Genomic DNA, 18,704 nt, shown 5'->3' with positions numbered 1-18,704 from the left:
TCTCCCATCTCTTCGTGAGGTGATTCCGTCGTCTTCATCGATTGATTTCGCCCCTTTCCGTCGTCTTCCCTTCCATCATCTTCACCCTTTTAGGTTGGCTTTAGCTTCGCTAGAACTATCAACTTCGCAGGGGTGATCGCCTTGTTTAGTCCTTGGATACTCGTTACCAATCATCGTGAACCGAGACCTTGACGCTCCACATAGCGTAGCTTCCGTCATTGACCCATATGATTGCCCTAGCCTTTCCTTCGCCTCTCATCTTACCGCATTCTTATTTGGTTGATTGCTTCCGTAAATCACCATTCTCCTTTGTTTGCTCCTGGAGTAGCCGGAGGTTTCCCTCGTCTTGCAAACTTGTCCTTGGCTAATGGTATTCCGATAAAACGATCTTTGCTTCGTTATACTCCACTCCTGACGAAGCGCGCCTTCTTTCACTTTCCGTTTGCTTGTTAACTATCTTACCTCGCTGGAAGCTTTGCCGAAGTAATCTTCTTTAATATCTCTTCTTTTCTAACTGATCTTTTCCGGAACAGTCATCAACGCTTTGAGGAGATCCGTTTTCTTTCGTCGTCACGCTTCCATTTATCCTCATATTTTCCGCGATTCATGCTTGGTTTCTTTGCCGTTTGCTTCCAAGATGGCGTTTCTCCTAAGTTGGTTAGGCTGACGATGTGATAACGCTTTACTTCATCATCTTTGCTATCTTCCGGGACTATCTTCTGTGCGCTCTGATTTCCTCCTTTCATTTTGCTGGAGTTGACGAACCGGGTCGAGTTAATGTGTTCTCTAGTTGGTTCGGCTGCATCAACTTCGTTGGCCTTACATAGTTTCCTTACTTCGTTTTCTCTAGCTCTCTACGAAGTAGCTTTAGTTCCACGCAGTAGAAAATCTGTCCACGAAGCAACTATTCACGAAGCGAATGTTTCCACGAAGTTCGTGGAGCAAAAACCCTGACCGAAGTGAGACTCGAACTCGTGTTCTGTATCTCTCAATTCAGACCCTTCGACATCTGTGCCAAATTCTATTTGTGAAAGAAACGAACAACACTCTACCCTTATTTGTCTTCACCCTTGGCAGCTGAAGGAAAATATACAAAAAATGTTGCACGAAGGAAATGAACTCGAGACCTGCTGTTCGTAAACACAACTTCTCGCCAACTGTTCTGCCTCTAGATTGCGAAACAAAATATGACTCTATAGTATTTGTATTGTTCTTCAATCTTCCTGATCATGTAACGGATTTATTCATTCCTTGCAGATCCTCTTCTGTCTTCGCATCGTCCATTAAAGCTTTATCAACCATGGTTGCTCCCTTGTTCCCGGAAGCAACACCAGTTTCCATTAAAGCTCAATCTTCCTCTCTTTTGAATCCAACTATAGCACCATCTTTCATCTCTGCGAGCAGCTTATGTCGTCGCATTTGCGTCGTCGGTTTTACTTCGTAGGAAATGGCCTCGTCGGCTTTACTTCGTAGGCAACGGCCTCGTCGGCTTTACGTCATGATTGGAGAGAGTTGATTTGCATCTCTGTATGCATTTCTTTGTTGGAATGCTTCCCTTGTGGTCCTACTGTTAGCAGTCCTTGAGCTAGTGTTGATCTTTTATTTCAGCGTTAGGCCTTACTGCTTTGCTGCTTTGCTGGGCTTGATGACGAAGTAATTCTACGAAGTAAGAAATGACTATCTTTTACAAGACAGACCATCACTGACGAAGTACTCTTCACAAGAAGCGGATGTATAATCCTCGTTCCATGATGAGGCGTGTATATAAACTTCGCTTGAATGGAGCGGGGGTGGAATCTACGCCCCACTAGGCGTTGCTGAAATGTACGCCTCATGACAAGCAGGGGTATTGGGTTGGCCCCAATGAGACGAACAGAAGTATTATAGTGAGCGGAGATATAATGTTGACATCTTTTAACTCCCACATGTGTTAGTTGCGTGTGCATACAGTGAGCGGACATATAAAGCTAGCCTGCTTTCAGGCGTTTGTATGAACAAACGCCCCATAACGCGCGTAATGTATATGTACGCCTCATTTGGACGAACTTTATAACTTCGCTCCACAGCTAACGAAGACTATATAACCGCTCCACTAAATATACTCGACTACCGTAGCGTCATACTACAGACTAAACTCAAATTTGGTCGTTTTTTTTTTGTTTTGGTTTTGATCGCACCATTGCAGTTGCTCTGAGACGATGATTGATTCTCACTACTCAACTAACACACTCATTCAATTTCCTCAGAAATTCCTAGAAAACAAAATCCCCAATTCAAACATATTCCCTCAGATCTCTTCAGAATTCCCCCCAAAAGAATCACCGTTTCTCAATTTCTCAGCAGTTTGAACATCCAATTTGAAAAATGGATAGAGAATCCCCATCATCATCATCATGTTGAGATTATTAGTCCCACATTGTTGGGCATTTTAAGATCCTGCGGTTTATAATCCCTTAGGGCCTCTCCACTCATTGCCAATTGGTTTTGAGTTGGATGCTCGTATTCTAACATGGTATCAGAGCAGGTTATTTGCGACGAGTCATTGACCGCGCCTTTACTCCGCGTCACCCGATTTAATTGTCCACGTGTTAGACCCAACGAGGCTACACGTGAGGGGGCGTGTTGAGATTATTAGTCCCACATTGTTGGGCATTCTAAGATCCTGCGGTTTATAATCCCTTAGGGCCTCTCCACTCATTGCCAATTGATTTTGAGTTGGATGATTGTATTGTAACAAGTACTGGTTAAAGACCAAGTACAACTGCCTAATTTGGTATCCCTTCATCAGATTCATGTGTCTACTTCTCTTCTCTGCTCTTTCTTATAAACAAACAGTCTCTTCTCTGGATGGCGCTAGATATACTTACTCTCAGTAGAAATCAAGTTCTACTTCTTCATCATCACCACTAATTTTGATTCTTATTCCTCGGATTTTATTTCTAACTCTCAAAATATTCTTCTTGGGATCTGTACGTACATCATTCATTATGGATTTCAGTAACTTACCCATGGATTTGAAAGAGATTAAACTATTCAATGTTGGAGTTCTAATTGTAGCGACATTGATTGTTGCTAAGATCCTCTCTAGTTGTCTACTGATCACGTCTAGTACTACTACATCTAAGAAAAACTTACCTCCAGTTGTGAAATCATGGCCATTATTAGGTGGTTTAGCTAAATTTATGAGAGGTCCAATTCACATGCTTAAAGAAGAGTATCCAAAACTAGGTAGTGTGTTTACTGTGAATCTAGTTAATAAGAAGGTTACTTTCTTAAAAAAAAATTTTTGATCGTGAAAAGAGATTATATAGAAGAGATAATAATTGTTACAACCAGACTCAAATAAAAAATTACAGGGGATACGACTTTCTATTGATCAATTGAAAGAGTAAGGACTAAGGAGAAAATCCATAGACTAGTTACAAATTGTAAAATATAAGAAAACCCAAGACATAAGCTCATCCTAGCCCAATAGACCCATCAAAAACTAAAGTTTGTTAGAGATACCCATAAAAAGCCCACAACCTGAAGAGATGGAAACCCTAATAATCAAAACATCTTGTTATCAAACTCGACGTCGATCATTTGGACACCACCGGATCACAAACCATTACAGAACCTGCGGTTATTATCAACAGAAACCAGCACCTTTGGTTATTTAGAACTGAAGATCACAACATTTGGAAGCTTAATCATCAGAAACCAGCACCTTTACTGATTAAGAACTGAAGATAAGATGGGAACCTTAATCATCAGAAACCAACACCTTTGTTGGTTAAGAACTGAAGATAAGGAGATGATGTAAGAGATTATGGGATTGGTGTAAGAGATGTATGATATGGGATTATAACATTGTTGATGGAGGTTGTATTTTGGTTGAGATTAAAGTGTGTATGCAGCGGTTTTGAGGGATGAAATTGATATAGGATTTTAGAGATTTGATGAGATAAGGAAGTAGTAAGTAAGTTCATCACCATTTCTTCAAACTAGGATGAGGTGAAATTGGCAGGTTAAAATAAAAAATGGGATCAGCTTTAATCCAAAGAATTGAAGAGGAGAGATTGAGAGACATGGGGAAAGAGAACTTCAAGCAACCATGGCTACCTGACCTCTACATCAACCCCAAAATACTACTCAATGACCAAATTAAACAACTAAAACTAAAGAGAACCAAAAGAAATATACTGAAGTCTTGCTCGGATCTAGCCCTCTGGGACTAAATCCGAGCAAGCAAAGAGTGGTGGCTGTTTTTTTCTTTGCTGAAGTTAGGGTGTTTTTAGAGAGGAGGGAGGGTGCGGAATACCTTGTATTTAGTTTTGAGTTGGATGCTCATATCTACACGAATCCAAATAGTTTTGACCCCGATCGCTTTGGAACTGATAGGGAAGAGGGTAAGGCGACAGGAGCGTTGTCATACATTTCATTTGGAGGTGGAAGACACGGATGTCTTGGTGAAGCCTTCGCGTATTCACAAATCAAGGCAATATGGAGTCATTTGCTGAGGAATTTCGAGTTCGAGCTGGTCTCGCCCTTTCCGGAAATTGATTGGAATGCATTGGTAGTGGGTGTGAAAGGCAAGGTAATAGTTCGTTACAAGCGGCGAAAGCTTGTTCCAGGCAATGACTCGTAGTCGACTTGTGCGCCAGGGATCTGAAGTACTTACAGGAAGTGCTTGGTTTTTCTTGAACTTTTGCGTGCATGCTTTTCTCAACATTTGGGTGTCTGGTTAAGCTTTCTATTTTACTTATGAATTTTTAGGTTTGGCTTGTTGTTTGTGGCACGTAATTTTATTGTGAATGAATGTCCTTACTGTATTTAATAAAAATAATGTCAAATTTGTCAAAAGCAACAAATTTCAAGTTTTAGTTGTTTTTAGCTTTTTCTATCGTTTTTGTTTGATTTTGTTGCTGAGGTTAAAATTTTTAATATTTATGAATGCTGGCACTGTTTCGCCACATCAATCTTTGTAGAAGACACGTACAGTTATTGAGCTATATTCCGTTACACCTGTCATTTTTCCTGCTTTTCTTCCAAGTTCCTAATCCATGTCTACTTTAGACTGTACTAGTGCGTAGAAAATACATGATCAGATTGAGTTAGAATGGGAGGACTAGGGAGATTCATAGGAAGTGCTGGTGTGATTGGTCGTAACAACCACCAGCGTAAGATGATGAAGATCCTCAACCGGCTGATGGTGACCATGTTACCGGATCGTGCTGCCGTGCACGGAATGAAGCCACTCGTAACTGAGACCGTTAACGTATGTTCTTGTAGTTACTATCCTCCTTTCTCCCCACCACAAGTGCATTAGTAATGATTTGGTAGGTATATTTTTGCAGGTAGAAGAAGTAAGAGAAGAGATAGATAAAGGGAAGCAAGAAAAGGAGCAAAAGACTGAAGAGGTTGAGAGGAAAATAGACTCCAGAATCAACAAGAAAACAATTGAAGAAGATGAGGAGGTTGAGAAGAAAATAGACACCCCTTCCCAATCAACAATTTCATCATAGAAATCATCGGGTTAATCCATTTTGTTACAGTCTTCTTTTCTGTTATGTTTTCTATCATTTATAGCTAGAGGCAATGCTTTGTATATATGTTCTTGTCGATAGGAGTTTAAATGAGAAAGATTTTAATAAGAGATTCAAGATAAATTAATGAATGACTTAATTACACGAGGTACGTTTCAAAATTGTTTCTGATAATCATGTGTAAGATTACATTCAAGAATAAATAAATAAATAAATGACTGTTTTGTAAACAACCGATGAATACACATACCAGACGCGTATACTTTATTGGTCCAGTTGCACTAATTTGGCCACTGGAATGGCTTCCGGTTCTTGTTCCTTCGATATTGTAACCCAGAGTGGTACCGGAATCGCTTCCTGTTCTTGTCCCTTTTATATCGTAACCCAAAATGACGCACTGTCTCAAACTCAGAGAATGAGGGTGGAAGTGCAACAACTTGTCCGCATCACAGGTTTTCTCGATTGCCAAACGGAGAGTGTAACCAAGAGCTCGCCCAACAGGTACAGCGACAGCATTACCAATTTGGGTATATCTAATTTATACAAGAGATCATTAGAACACTTTAATGAGGATTTGTTAAAAAAAAAAAAAGGTGACTAGTTAAAAGAGTAAAATCTAAAAGATTTGGCGAAAAAAAAAAGATACTGTGGTGACTAATACATATACCTCTGTTTAACCGTCCCAAACGGTCTATACCAGTCCGGGAAGCCTTGAAGGCGTGCATTTTCCCTTATTGTGAGCACTTGGTGTTGTGTAGGGTGTATAATTACCTGACAAAAACCTTACAAGTCAGCCTCTTAATAGGTAAATAATAACCCACTATTCAACCTTAAGCAAATATATGGGATTATTTCTCAATTTCCATTCCATGGTATAAGGCTGACATGCATAAACATTTAAGAAGGAATACCTGGTTATGGGGCTCCGCCCTCGTAACCACAGTACCGATAGTCTCGTCCCATGATAGCCTCCCAAATGGTCTGAAATTCAAACCATGGTTAACATACTGGAGAAGGTTCAAAAATAACAAACAATTGTAGAGAAAAAAAAAAATCCTACTTTGCTGATTTTCCCTTGACAAACTTTACCGCTTAGTTCGGTACCTAAAGCAACATGAGACCATATCGTTCAGTAAACTATATGAATATCTAGTGATTACAAAATAAATACGAGACCACATTTTACCAACGGCTTCCCGGATTTTAACTTTATCCTCTTCATGGATGGATCAATCTTTGCGACATTGTTTACAACTATTACCCCAGGAAGATCCCTGTAATTGGCTCCCTAGAAATTCAACCAAAAGACACAATCAATAACTGTTTTGTCAAGTTAACAGAACCTCGGAATTTTAGAATAAAAGGCTAACCTTCTCCATCGGAATCTTGCTAACACGATAATTATCGTCAAAACTCAAAGGCAGGGGTCGATGATCATAGAGTTTCTCCATTCTTGATTCACTTGTCTGGGTGTCAAGTGACTCCGTAACCACTGAAAGAAAAGTTTTTTTTTTAATAATCATGAAAGCTGTCTAATTACTTAAATTTGGACACACTGAATAAATAATAAAAAAAAGAATTACCATGCTTGGGTAAACGTATACTCCCTCCGTCCCTAATTAGATGACCTATACCATAAATAAGTGGAGTAATAGATTAGTATTATTATAAGAAATATGTAAATTTGATAATCATATTTATATTCATTAGATAGGTGTTTTAAAATGCTTTACATTGATACAAAGTTTATGAAAATCCGTTGTATGGTTTGAGAGATAAATCATTTTTAAACTTACTAGTAAATTTGAACTAGATCATTTAATCAGGGACGGAAGTAGTATTTCTTTCAAAATCCGTCCTAGGGATACTATCACGACCATACTCCATCTCATCCTCTTCTGTATGCGTCGTGACCTACAAAGAGGAGAAACCAAAAACCTTCTGAATCCAACTCTGCCCCTCTATAAGCATGTATTAATTAATAGAGGCACAGAGATCAAACAAACGTGCTTACCTCGGGCAAATCAAAAATAACATCCTTTAGACACAAGGCATCCTTCAAGGAATGTTCATCCCCGACCACAAGATTTCTCTACACACACCAATGAAGAACATTTTTTTTTTCCATAAATATAAATACGTTCAAACAAATTTGAAGGTAGAAAATTTCATAGATACCTCGAATTCTTTGGGTGGATAGCCACGTTGAATTGCCTTGTGAGTTGGCATGGGAAACTGCGGTAGTTTCTGCAATAAGAAATCAGTTAAACATTAAAACTCCAACTATCAATTGCATTTGATAAAACTACATTTTACAAAGCTATTTTACCTGAGTAGTCTGAGCACCCCAAACAAACGCTTTCATTCTATACTGCGGTAGCCCAAAGCCTCCAGCTGCCAATAAACCAAGACGGACTTGATAGCGCATTGCTACTAGCTGAGCAATTGCATATCTTCCGAGTGTCCCCCAACAAATTTTAGAATGTCCACGACATTCTCCATCAACACAAACCTTGGTTTTAAGAACTCAATAATATCCATGAAAACCTTAAGTTGATAGTTCTTAGGATCCTCCAAAGGTTCAACTTTCTTGCGAAATCTGTTGAAGCCGCTCATCCCCTGGCAAGGGGGTCCTCCGCATAACACATCGACAGTACCCTAGCTATAAAGAAAAAGATAAATATGTTACAATGCATATGTAAAAAATGACAACTGGAAACTAGAATACTCAATATAATTCCCAAAACTAGGACAGTTTTCTCCTGGGTCCTCATATAGGGACCTTAACTAAAAACCAAGTACACATTTACCCACCATGATATTAACAGTTACCAACATTAGCTACGGGGTGATTATGTTTCACAGAACAACAGTGCTGTTTATATATTCTACAGATAAATCATTTTGGGGAGTACACTTCCTGGTAGTGGGAGTATGTTGTATCTGTGACCTTCTCTCACGAAGTCTTCGATACTTTCCTGGCAATTTCTGCATATAGCAACGAAATATTAGTTCACTATGCGCACTCATGTAGCTTTGTACCGAAACATGTTACAGGACATGGAGAGATTATTCATATGAATAGGAACATACTTAAGCGATGAATTAGTCTGTCATGTATCAAAAACAGAACTGAATCCCTTCCACTTCACCTAAATTATATAAAATTTTCAGAAATCAGTCAATGAATGAACTAAAATTATGTAAGTATACACAAAAGAGATTTAGGCAACTAAGCTATTGGAAATTCAAAAAGTAATACTTTGTAGTATAAGCCGGGTTCGTTCTCATTATTTGGGTCGCCATAACAAATATCGACGATCCTTTCCATTTCATAATCCCCATCGTCATACGGTGGACGTGTTTCAGCATCCTCTTCTGTTTCTTCTTCCCTCTCAGCTGATTTTTTTTAATTTATGATAATCAGCTTCCAACAGTCCGAACTTATTGCAAAGATCTTTCCATATTTTAAGTAATTCAAGAAAGTCCTCTGCCTTCTCGTTTCTAACCTGAAATCAATTGGCAGTTAAGATTTGTCACATATCTTAAAATAAGAAGAAAAAAGGCAAACATAATATGAAAATTGCAAACCTCCGTTTCAGGGTGGTTGTATCGAAGACTTTTACAAGCGTCTTCAACATAATCTACAGCCCATCTCTGCAAGGACATAATTACAATTCAGTATTAAATAAACTGATTATATCACAAGTGCTAAAGTCATCAAGAATCCAGCTAAATACAAATATTATTTTTTTTACTTACAGTCACAAGATGGACATCTGAAGATTCAGCTCCCATAGAAAGGCCAGTGGACATCCCTCCACAACCAGAATACAAGTCCAGCATAGTCAAAGTTGAACTCTCAGAATCAACTGCTGAGGGAAGTCCATTTATATTAACATTAGCTTCGACAACTTTTGAACAACCTTCAAGGGAGATGCTAGAGGATAACGAACTGGCTTCATTATCATCTACAAAAGAATAGTGTTATATAATTAGTTCCCACAAACAAAAAATAAAGTACAAATATTTTTTGTAGATTCAACGTATGTATTACCTGCAGGTAAGTTTTTAAATGTACAAAATTCCTCGTCGTAGGACATATCATAAAAAAAATTGCATGATTGGACCTGGTTAGCAAATAAACAAACAAACATAAATGGAAAAGAGAAGCATATATATCAGTAAACAAGGAAAAACAATTGAAGAATCCATACACTTGAGAATGCTTGATGAACAACTGTAGTTTTGGATATGATACAGTCCAAGGGTATGTCACTTCTTGATTCAGAAGCAAATACCCGATTCGCTTCAATGAGAGCAAACTCGCTTTGAATGACCTAAAAACATCCCAAATTGCAAATATCACTAAACCTAGCAGGTACATAACTCAAATCAAAAGGAAAATAAATGTTCCTAACGTAACTTACGGTCTCTGCCGCCCTGAAGAACCATTTAACAGTTACGTACTGCTTCTTCTTTGTAGTTACAAAGAACTCAACAATTCTCCCAATGTAATTGGGCTGACCTTTATCTGCCTGAATAGAGCAGCAATATAACAAATCAAGCAAACCGTATATACACAAAAAATAACATGATTTCAACAAAGGAAAACTAAATAGAACATGAAGCAATGTTGGAACAATTGTTGAATTATGCCTGTAAAATAATCACACAAAAAACAAACAAAACATTGTTATGGCTGAGTCGCGGACTAGGTCGCTTTCTTTAAGACGTTTCGCGGCTCTGCCCAAGATTGTGCAAGCAGTTCTTCCATGTTGCGTCGTCCCCAGGATAAAACAGCCGAGTTCAATATCTTTTTCACAATCACTCTTGCACGGTGAGGAATGTGATACTATTACACTTCATTCTTGCTCAGAATCTCTTATAGAAAACAAATGATGTGCACAGATTGTTTCTTTCACAAAAATATTTCCTTTGAAAACAAAAAACATAAAAAAGAACTCAACTCTCTCAAAAAAAAATTCCAACCAAAATCTCTCTTTATATTAAAAGGTTTTAACATAATTTAATCAAATATAATTATGGTGCAGTTAACACCATTAACTCCACAATATGAAACCCTCAAAGTTATAATGGTGTGTTGTTAATACCATTATAAACAGAATAATGAAACGGTCAAATTAATTATAGCAAAAATTATTGAGGGATTTACTGTTTAGTCCAGAAAACCCGACCCGAATTACTGGCTAGTCCAGCGCCAAAAAATATTTACTCCCTAGTCCAAAAAAGTTTTGAAAAAAGTAAAATTACTCTACTAACCCTAGTATATAACATTACGTATAATAATACATATGTTACTACATATGTAGTATACTAGTAGTAATTAGCAGTAACTAGTATGTAATATGTAGTAATAACATATGTAGTATGTAATATACCAGTAGTAACTAGTATGTAGTATGTAGTAATAACATATGTAGTATGTAGTATAATAGTAGTAGGTAGTATACTAGTAGTAATATGTTATGTATTGATACTACATATTGATATGTAGGATGTTATGTATGGATACTACATATTGATATGTAGTATGTTATATATTGATATGTAGTATGTTATATATTGATACTACATATTGATATGTAGTATGTTATGCATTGATACTACATATCAAAAAAAATTGTTATGTATTGATACTACATATTTTACTACTAGTACTAGTTACTACAAGTTTACTAGTATACTATACTATAGTAGTATACTAGTTTAGTATAGTAAAGTAGTTACATAATTTACTAGTAACAATAAAGTATGTAGTAATAACATATGTAGTATGTAGTATACTAGTAGTAACTAGTATACTAGTAGTAATATGTTATGTATTGATACTACACATTGATATGTAGTATGTTATGTATTGATGCTACATATTGACATGTGGTATGTTATATATTGATCTGTAGTATGTTATGTATTGATACTACATATTGATATGTAGTATGTTATATATTGATATGTAGTATGTTTGATATGTGATATGTTATATATTAATACTACATATTGATAAGTAGTATCTTATGTATTGATACAACATATAAAAAAAATTGTTAAGTATTGATACTACATATTTTACTACTAGTACTAGTTACTACTAGTTTACTAGTATACTATACTATAGTAGTATACTAGTATACTAGTTTAGTATAGTAAAGTAGTTACATAATTTACTAGTAACAATAAGATATTTTTGTTACTACTAGTACAATACATATTAATATGTAGTATCACCGTATTGATATTACTAGTATGTAGTAACATACTACTAGTAACATTTACATGTGTTGATACTAATTAGACCTGGAAGGGTGTTTTAGGAATTTATAAAATACACTTTATAGTCTCCACAAAGTTTTTGGACTAGAAAGTAAATAATCTAATCCAAAAACATGTTTTTGGACTAGAGAGTAAATCTTTTCCACGGGTGGACTAGCCATTAACTGGGTCTGCTAGAACTGGACTAGCCAGTAATTCCTACAAAATTAATTACTTTTAATAAAGATAAATTTGCAAATAAAAAAAAATATTTCTTGGGATAAAATATTTTAAAAATATATTCCCAACAATCCCCCACTTATATTTTTAAAACATTGAGCAAGAACGTACAGAGTTGTGCATAAGCAAAAGTGTCTCGCGACTTGAACCTTTACGTAGTGTTAATAGGCTCTTTTAAAATCTGAATATAGTGAACATAAGTCTTGAACTCTATGAGATAAAAAGATTACTTAACACACACGGCTATACAAGTGTAAAGTCTAAAGCCAGCACATTATGGCCCTGCGCTTGTATCCTAGTTTAATGAATGATCTAGAGAACTACCCATATTCTCATAGAAAGAGGTCACACTTTCACATTCATATAAGTGAGTCTATTAAGAGTATTCCTGAATGTACCCCACTCTAAATAGAGATATAAACATCATTAAGAGTTTAAAATTTTAAAATTAAAAATTAAACTCAACCTTTACTCGTTTCAGGATGTCATGTCGTGGGATGAATTCTTCAAAAGCATGATTCTCACATCTTCATATCACCTATGACTTCGTCTAGTCCCTTTAAACCTATTTCTAGATTGGGTATCCATCATAGAAGACTCAATCTCAATGGGCATTGTTAAGATATGGTCAAGATATGATATATCTTGACATTATTGTGTTTTTTATTTGGTTGTAACTGCATATATATTCTTTCTGTATATATCCTAGATATTGTTAGGTGTATCTTTTATTTGCCTTATCTAGTTGTTAGGTGTATATTTTATTTGCCTTATCTAGTTGTGTAAACATGTATAAATCAGGCTTTTGCCTATCAATGAAGATACATAGAATAATTCTCACAACTACATTAGAATCTCTATGCTCATGTTCATCATGGCATCAGAACTAGGAAAGATCTGAGAACCAGTTTCCGCTGCAATACAATCCAGAGAAAATACAACCCAGAGAAAACATAGTAATCATGTCAAGAGAAGATTTTCAACCTATCACTGTCCGTTCTGATGGAACCAATTACAATCACTGGTCATTCCTCATGAGGAGTTTTCTTAAAGGAAAGAGTATGTGGAAGTATGTCGATGGTATAGAAAAGAAACCTACAACAAGCAGTTCTGTTGAAAAAGAGAAAGAAAATGAAACACAGAAAAATGATCCAAAAGAAGAATGGGAGATTAACAATCACGGGATTCTCACTTGGATTGGAAACACTGTCATTCCTTCCAAAACAATCACGGGATTCTCACTTGCCACCATTGCCGCAAACTGCAAACTATTGGACAATACACTGAGAGCCATTAACCGTACATGCTAAAATATCAATATTTTGATGCCAGAGTAGAAATGTGATCTGACTGTAATTGTTTGCTTCCTTTGGTCATAATTTAATATCAAGTCCATGGCAGAATGATGCAGGGCTAACAGTAACAAGTTGACAAAATTGCAGCTTATACAATTACAGAAATGAAAAATGTGAGTAGAAGAAGAAGAAGAACTAATACTATTGGAACTATTACTGTTTGTGATTATCAGAGTCTCCATTAACATTAGCATATACAATAACAACAGCCATCCAACGGATAATCTGCTAACTGCGATTTCCCTAAATCTTACCTAACTATATGAATAACTATAGAACTCCAAAAAGCCATAGTTAGGAAAAAAACACAAGTGTACCTCTCCAATCTTGCAGGTCTGTTCAGATTGTGAGGGCTTCTTGAGTCAGACCGGGAAACTTTTAGAGTTCGAAACCAGCATTAACAGTTTTGGTTTTATCTCTTGCAGGCCCAATTCTAGTCTTCTTCTACTTCAACTAGTCTCCCACGGATCCATTTCTTCTTGACTGTTGTGTTGTTAGAACGCACACTAGTCTTTTCTGCCTTGTTGCTCACCGGTACTTCCTGCGCGGTGCTTTGAGACTTGATAGCTTCTTGCATTTCTTCAACAGGAACTGCTAGTTCAGATTTTGGATCAAGCTTGTGACTGTAACCATTGACTTCTACTTGAGCTGGTACGAAATCATCATCGTCATCATCATCTAGACCTTCCATCTCCAAAAGTTCGTCATCATCCAGCAGGCCTTCAAGATCAAAGTTACCAAACTCGAAGTCTGATATCGCGTCAGAGTAGACATGAGTACCATTTACTTCTTTCTGGTCAGGTGAAGGCATATTTTCATCTTTTTCACCTGTTTCATCTTCGAGTAGATCTTCATTCAAGTCAAAAGGAGAACTGTCCTTCTTGTTTCCAAGATATGAAATCTGCCCAGACTCTGCAGCTTGGATCGAACGAGTTGCTTCAGCAATTAGTTTCCTGGTTTCCATAAGAGAAGCTAGTGCAAGAGGACTCTTTGTTGCAGCCACCTCTAGGGCCTTGGCAGCCTTCTCAGCCTCCGCAATCAATAACCTGAAAACACAAACACCATAAATTACGGTATGATTAGAATTACAATCCCCCGTCTGCACTGAACATGAACCAATAAGGGTTTCTCATTTCTATTACCAAGAGTTTCTTTCATGTGAATTAGAAATTTAGTAGTTTCAGAACTGATCAACTGAGATTGTTCGATTCACCCATTAGGACAACTATTGGAGCTATCAAATGCTGCTGTAATACCTTGAAGTATTTATGTCTCAAAGTCGTGTGAACTATCCTAAAGAGATATAGCAATGGTATATACACTTACTTTGCACGTTCCACAGCTTCTATTTTCTTGGTTTCTGTAACAGCCCTCTGCGCTCTGATATTCCTTATCATCTCCAACTTAGAATCCGCTAATGGATCCTTGTACGGTGCTGCACGACTTTTCTTAATCTTAGGTTTCGCTCGGCGTTTAGCGTCACTCTCAGCTTCACTATAAGCTTTCTTTCTCGCAGCGTTTCTATCTCCACTAGGCTTTCTCCTTGGCTTCCTCTCTCTACCTTCAGGTATTCCGTGATACTTGTTCAGAGCATCACAAACCCGCTCACGATAACTCTAATTATAATACATAACACCTTGGGTTAGACTCACAACAATCGCAGTTCAGATCAGATAAAAAGAAATCTATTTGCTCTGCAGGATCAAATGAGCAAAAAAGAAATCTATTTGTTGCTTACAGGATCAGCCCACTTGGCAGATATTGCTTCTGATATTTTCCTCCTTTGCTCGAGGGATTTGGGTGCCCTCTTACTCCCCTTCGGCCTAGGTGCCATTCTCCTCTGCTCAATGCTTTCCATCCACTCTCGCTTCAACTGTTCATCCAAAACTTCATACGACTCCCACTGCAGCTCTGCTTCCCCAGCATATCCTCTTCTAGAAGCGTCTGCAATCAAGTTTTGCCACTCAAAACAGCAGGTTTCTTGCACCATCAACTTCTCACGCCGCCGTTGCCACCCCATTCGCACTCCAACCCCAATTTTGTTCCTTGTCTCTTCACTGTATAATTCATTGCATAGAAGAAGGAACAGAAGATATTACACCAACATGATGACAAGATAATATATTAACAATGTTGAAAAGCTAAAAATCCAGTAAAGCAGTAAATCACCCGCCACAAACGAAGTATAACATCAATAACAGTAAATCATTAACCGAATAATCATATGAGCTCTTATTTTTTGACCAAACCAGTACCAGTAATCCTGTATATATTACGACAAAATTGGTCTTGCAACTTTCCTAACACTCGCTTGCAAACAGCAGTGGGATGACCCCCTTTGATACAGAACTAACAGCCGAAGAATCAATTAAATTTATTACTACTAAATGTATCATCTTTTAGAGACCATTTTACAAATGATCCCTGCTGTCAAAGTTTTGATCTACTGTTAAGTAGTTATAATACCAGATAATAGGCTATTTTGTCTACTGCAATCTAATGTGAAATTATAAGCTTATACATGATAACGTACTGCAACACATGGATTTTCTCCTAGGAAGATTATGATACAGAATGCAATAAGAAGAAGAATTCTTGGTCTCAAGATAGTGAAACAAAAAACTGGGTAAATCAAAGATGTCGTAAATGAAAATGTTGAAGAAAATTATCATTTATCACTAATGTTAACTTCTGAACAAAATGAGGTAGCCAATTTACCTCTGAGCATGTCCCAGGTTCACTAACTTCATTTTAACCTGAAATGCCAATAGAAAGACTATGAGAGGAATGAAAAAAAAATCCAACCCATTTAAAGTATTTATTATCTTCCGGTCAATTAGAACAGTGGTTTCTATAACATCCCAAATATCTGACGAGGATACAGGTATTCAATGCACGTAAGGCGCTAAAACTAGATTCTGGTCATTTTTCGAGTAAAAACGTGAAAAAAGTTCTTACATGACTTCACCTTAGGATTTTGCATAGCAATTTTGGTTCTTTCTCGGATCCGGCGTAGAGTCTCTGGTCACGAATCAATAGCTTGTTGAGGCAGTGAAAACAATAAGTGCTAATGCATACAACTCGATGACGGGCAAATCAAAAAAATCAAAATTCAAATGAATCTTCTCATTGCTCACCTGCACTGTGCTTCCTGCCTTTGTTCCACGGAACATTCCCTTTATTTGCTTTGGAGATTCTCAACCGTCTTAATCTCTCTCTTTCATCAACTTCGGCTTCATCTTCTTCACCAAGATACTGAGACGAAGCCGCCTCTGAACCCAGTTCCAAATTCGCACTTCTATCTTCTGCACTCTGAACCAAATACTTAGGCTCAAGCGTAGCAACTGCCTTAATCAGCAGCGCTCTTCCTCGTCTATTACCCCCCATATCAAACCTAACTTTTGTTGGCATCTGAATTGACACCTCCCATGTAGAAAACAATCTCTTCTCCTTTCCAAAATTAACAAGTTTAACAGATGTAGTATTACCATGAAGTAATGTCTGATACCTCGAAGAAGTGCAAAAATGATTTCCGAAAGTAGGTTGTGATGTAGCAATATCTGACAAAACAACAACATTCAATCAAAATGCAAATACAAACCCAAATCTCATACTACCTCCAACAGATGGAATAGTGAACAAACCAATCCACCATGGAAGTTGAACCAAACCTTATGACATTGGATGGAATTCTAATATCCCTAGATAGTCCAAGTATGGGTCTTATCCAATTTCAGTTTAAATTTCTATCAAAATTATGAATATAAGCTAAAAAGGTAACTAATTGAATCATGGGTTTTTTACAATTAACTTGAATTAACCAGAGATAACAACAAAACTAGCCAAAATTGAAGCTAAAAAAACACAGGGAGAGTGAAAGAGAGGGAGTACCTAATAAAGGCATGAGAGCTCATTCAGTCAACCAATCAATCCAATGGATACAGAGATGAAGAACACAGCTTTCTTTCTATCTTCTTTTTCTACTGATTGGGTGATTTCTTCATTGAAAGAGAAAGGGGTTTTAGTTTTAGGGGGGAGTCAGAAGAGGGATGATAGAATTAGTAGCAGAACCACACACATTAAGAAGGAAGAAAACGGAGAAGAAGATAACATACTAAGGTAAGGCCCGTTATAAAACCCGACCCACTAACCTTTCTCTTGAGATTTTTTTTTTTTTTTTTGCTTTAAATCCCAATTTTGTTGCATTCTAATTTCATTGGCAAAGACGGATTCGTCTCCCGTTATAAGGCGAACTTGGTATCGTTGTGAGTTTTAGAAAAGTGATTTTCCGTTGTGTTGTATTGTGCATTGAAAATAAAGCAGTTGGACGTTTGTAAATTCCAATATGTAGAGTGTCATGGTGAGGTATTGTTGATTTACCTAGTGATGAGAATAGACATCTTTTAATAAGTATTTTGAAAATAGAATTTCATCTCTATGAAAAAGTGAACGAGTCTTCTTTATCCTTCCTGGCTTTCTCTCTTCTCTCTCTTTCTCTTCCCTTTCTCAAAAAAAAAGAAAGGAAAAAAATCCTTTGAGCTGTCTTGCTCAGATTCGGTCCCTTTTTCTTTTAAAGTTTTAATAGTAGGTAATGAATAAGATGTTTTGACATTGTTTCTGGTGTCGATTGACATATTTTTTCGTTGTCTTGGGGCGGTTTTTCTTTTTCGTTGTGGGCGAATTCTTCAAATTTTAATGGTTGGTTCGTGGCTTGTTATTCTCGATTCAAAAACATTGATGGTTCATCGTTACATCGCTTTCAATCGGCATTTGTCTTTGTGTGGATTGACTAATTTATGGGTAAATTACTCCTTTATTTTAAGAGCTTCTCTTATCGAAGAATAGTACAATCTTATTAAATGGTCGGGAATTACTTCCAGATATACCATCATCCCTCCCTTATACATAAAAAGAAATTGTATATCTTTACAGTTTATTACTCTTTCTCTTCGCGATCTACTTGTAATCGATATCCTTATTTGTATTAGGGTCTTGATTATGTTGTATTTTGATGTTTTTGTTGTTCTTGTAAGCGAGCATGTAATCACTAGTTTGATTTGAATGAATTGAAATGTGTTGATTGTCCAGAAAAAAGAAAAAAAAAACTGGCTACTCTAGAAAAAACGAGGAAGAAATTTGAAACTGAAATTGGTGCATGTACAATATTTTATGATAACACTTACCTTTTTAGGGTCCAAGTGTCAATGAATTTTTACCCAATATTTGGATCATATGCTTCTCTTATTAAATTCTAGATTTCTACCAAAAATGAGCACAATTCGATATACGAAACCGCACCATTTAC

General features: G+C 36.8%; 1 protein-coding gene and 1 pseudogene across 1 annotated transcript; both read right to left on the bottom strand.

Moving 5' to 3' along the window:
* Positions 1 to 5,683: 5,683 nt before the first annotated feature.
* Positions 5,684 to 13,338, bottom strand: LOC113339588 (annotated as a pseudogene).
* A 112-nt stretch (positions 13,339 to 13,450) lies between these two features.
* On the bottom strand, positions 13,451 to 17,477 carry LOC113340020. Its single transcript, XM_026585230.1, has 7 exons — positions 17,291 to 17,477; positions 16,537 to 16,959; positions 16,368 to 16,420; positions 16,118 to 16,155; positions 15,138 to 15,456; positions 14,726 to 15,015; positions 13,451 to 14,445 (listed from the first exon to the last, which is right to left on the bottom strand). The coding sequence occupies exons 1-7, from the start codon at positions 17,301 to 17,303 to the stop codon at positions 13,833 to 13,835; spliced, it is 1,749 nt and encodes a 582-aa protein (XP_026441015.1). The 5' UTR covers positions 17,304 to 17,477; the 3' UTR covers positions 13,451 to 13,832.
* Positions 17,478 to 18,704: the final 1,227 nt, after the last annotated feature.

This window comes from Papaver somniferum, unplaced genomic scaffold, assembly GCF_003573695.1.
Source record: "Papaver somniferum cultivar HN1 unplaced genomic scaffold, ASM357369v1 unplaced-scaffold_21, whole genome shotgun sequence".
Lineage (NCBI taxonomy): Eukaryota > Viridiplantae > Streptophyta > Magnoliopsida > Ranunculales > Papaveraceae > Papaver > Papaver somniferum.
This window is presented reverse-complemented; position numbering and strand designations above follow the sequence as displayed.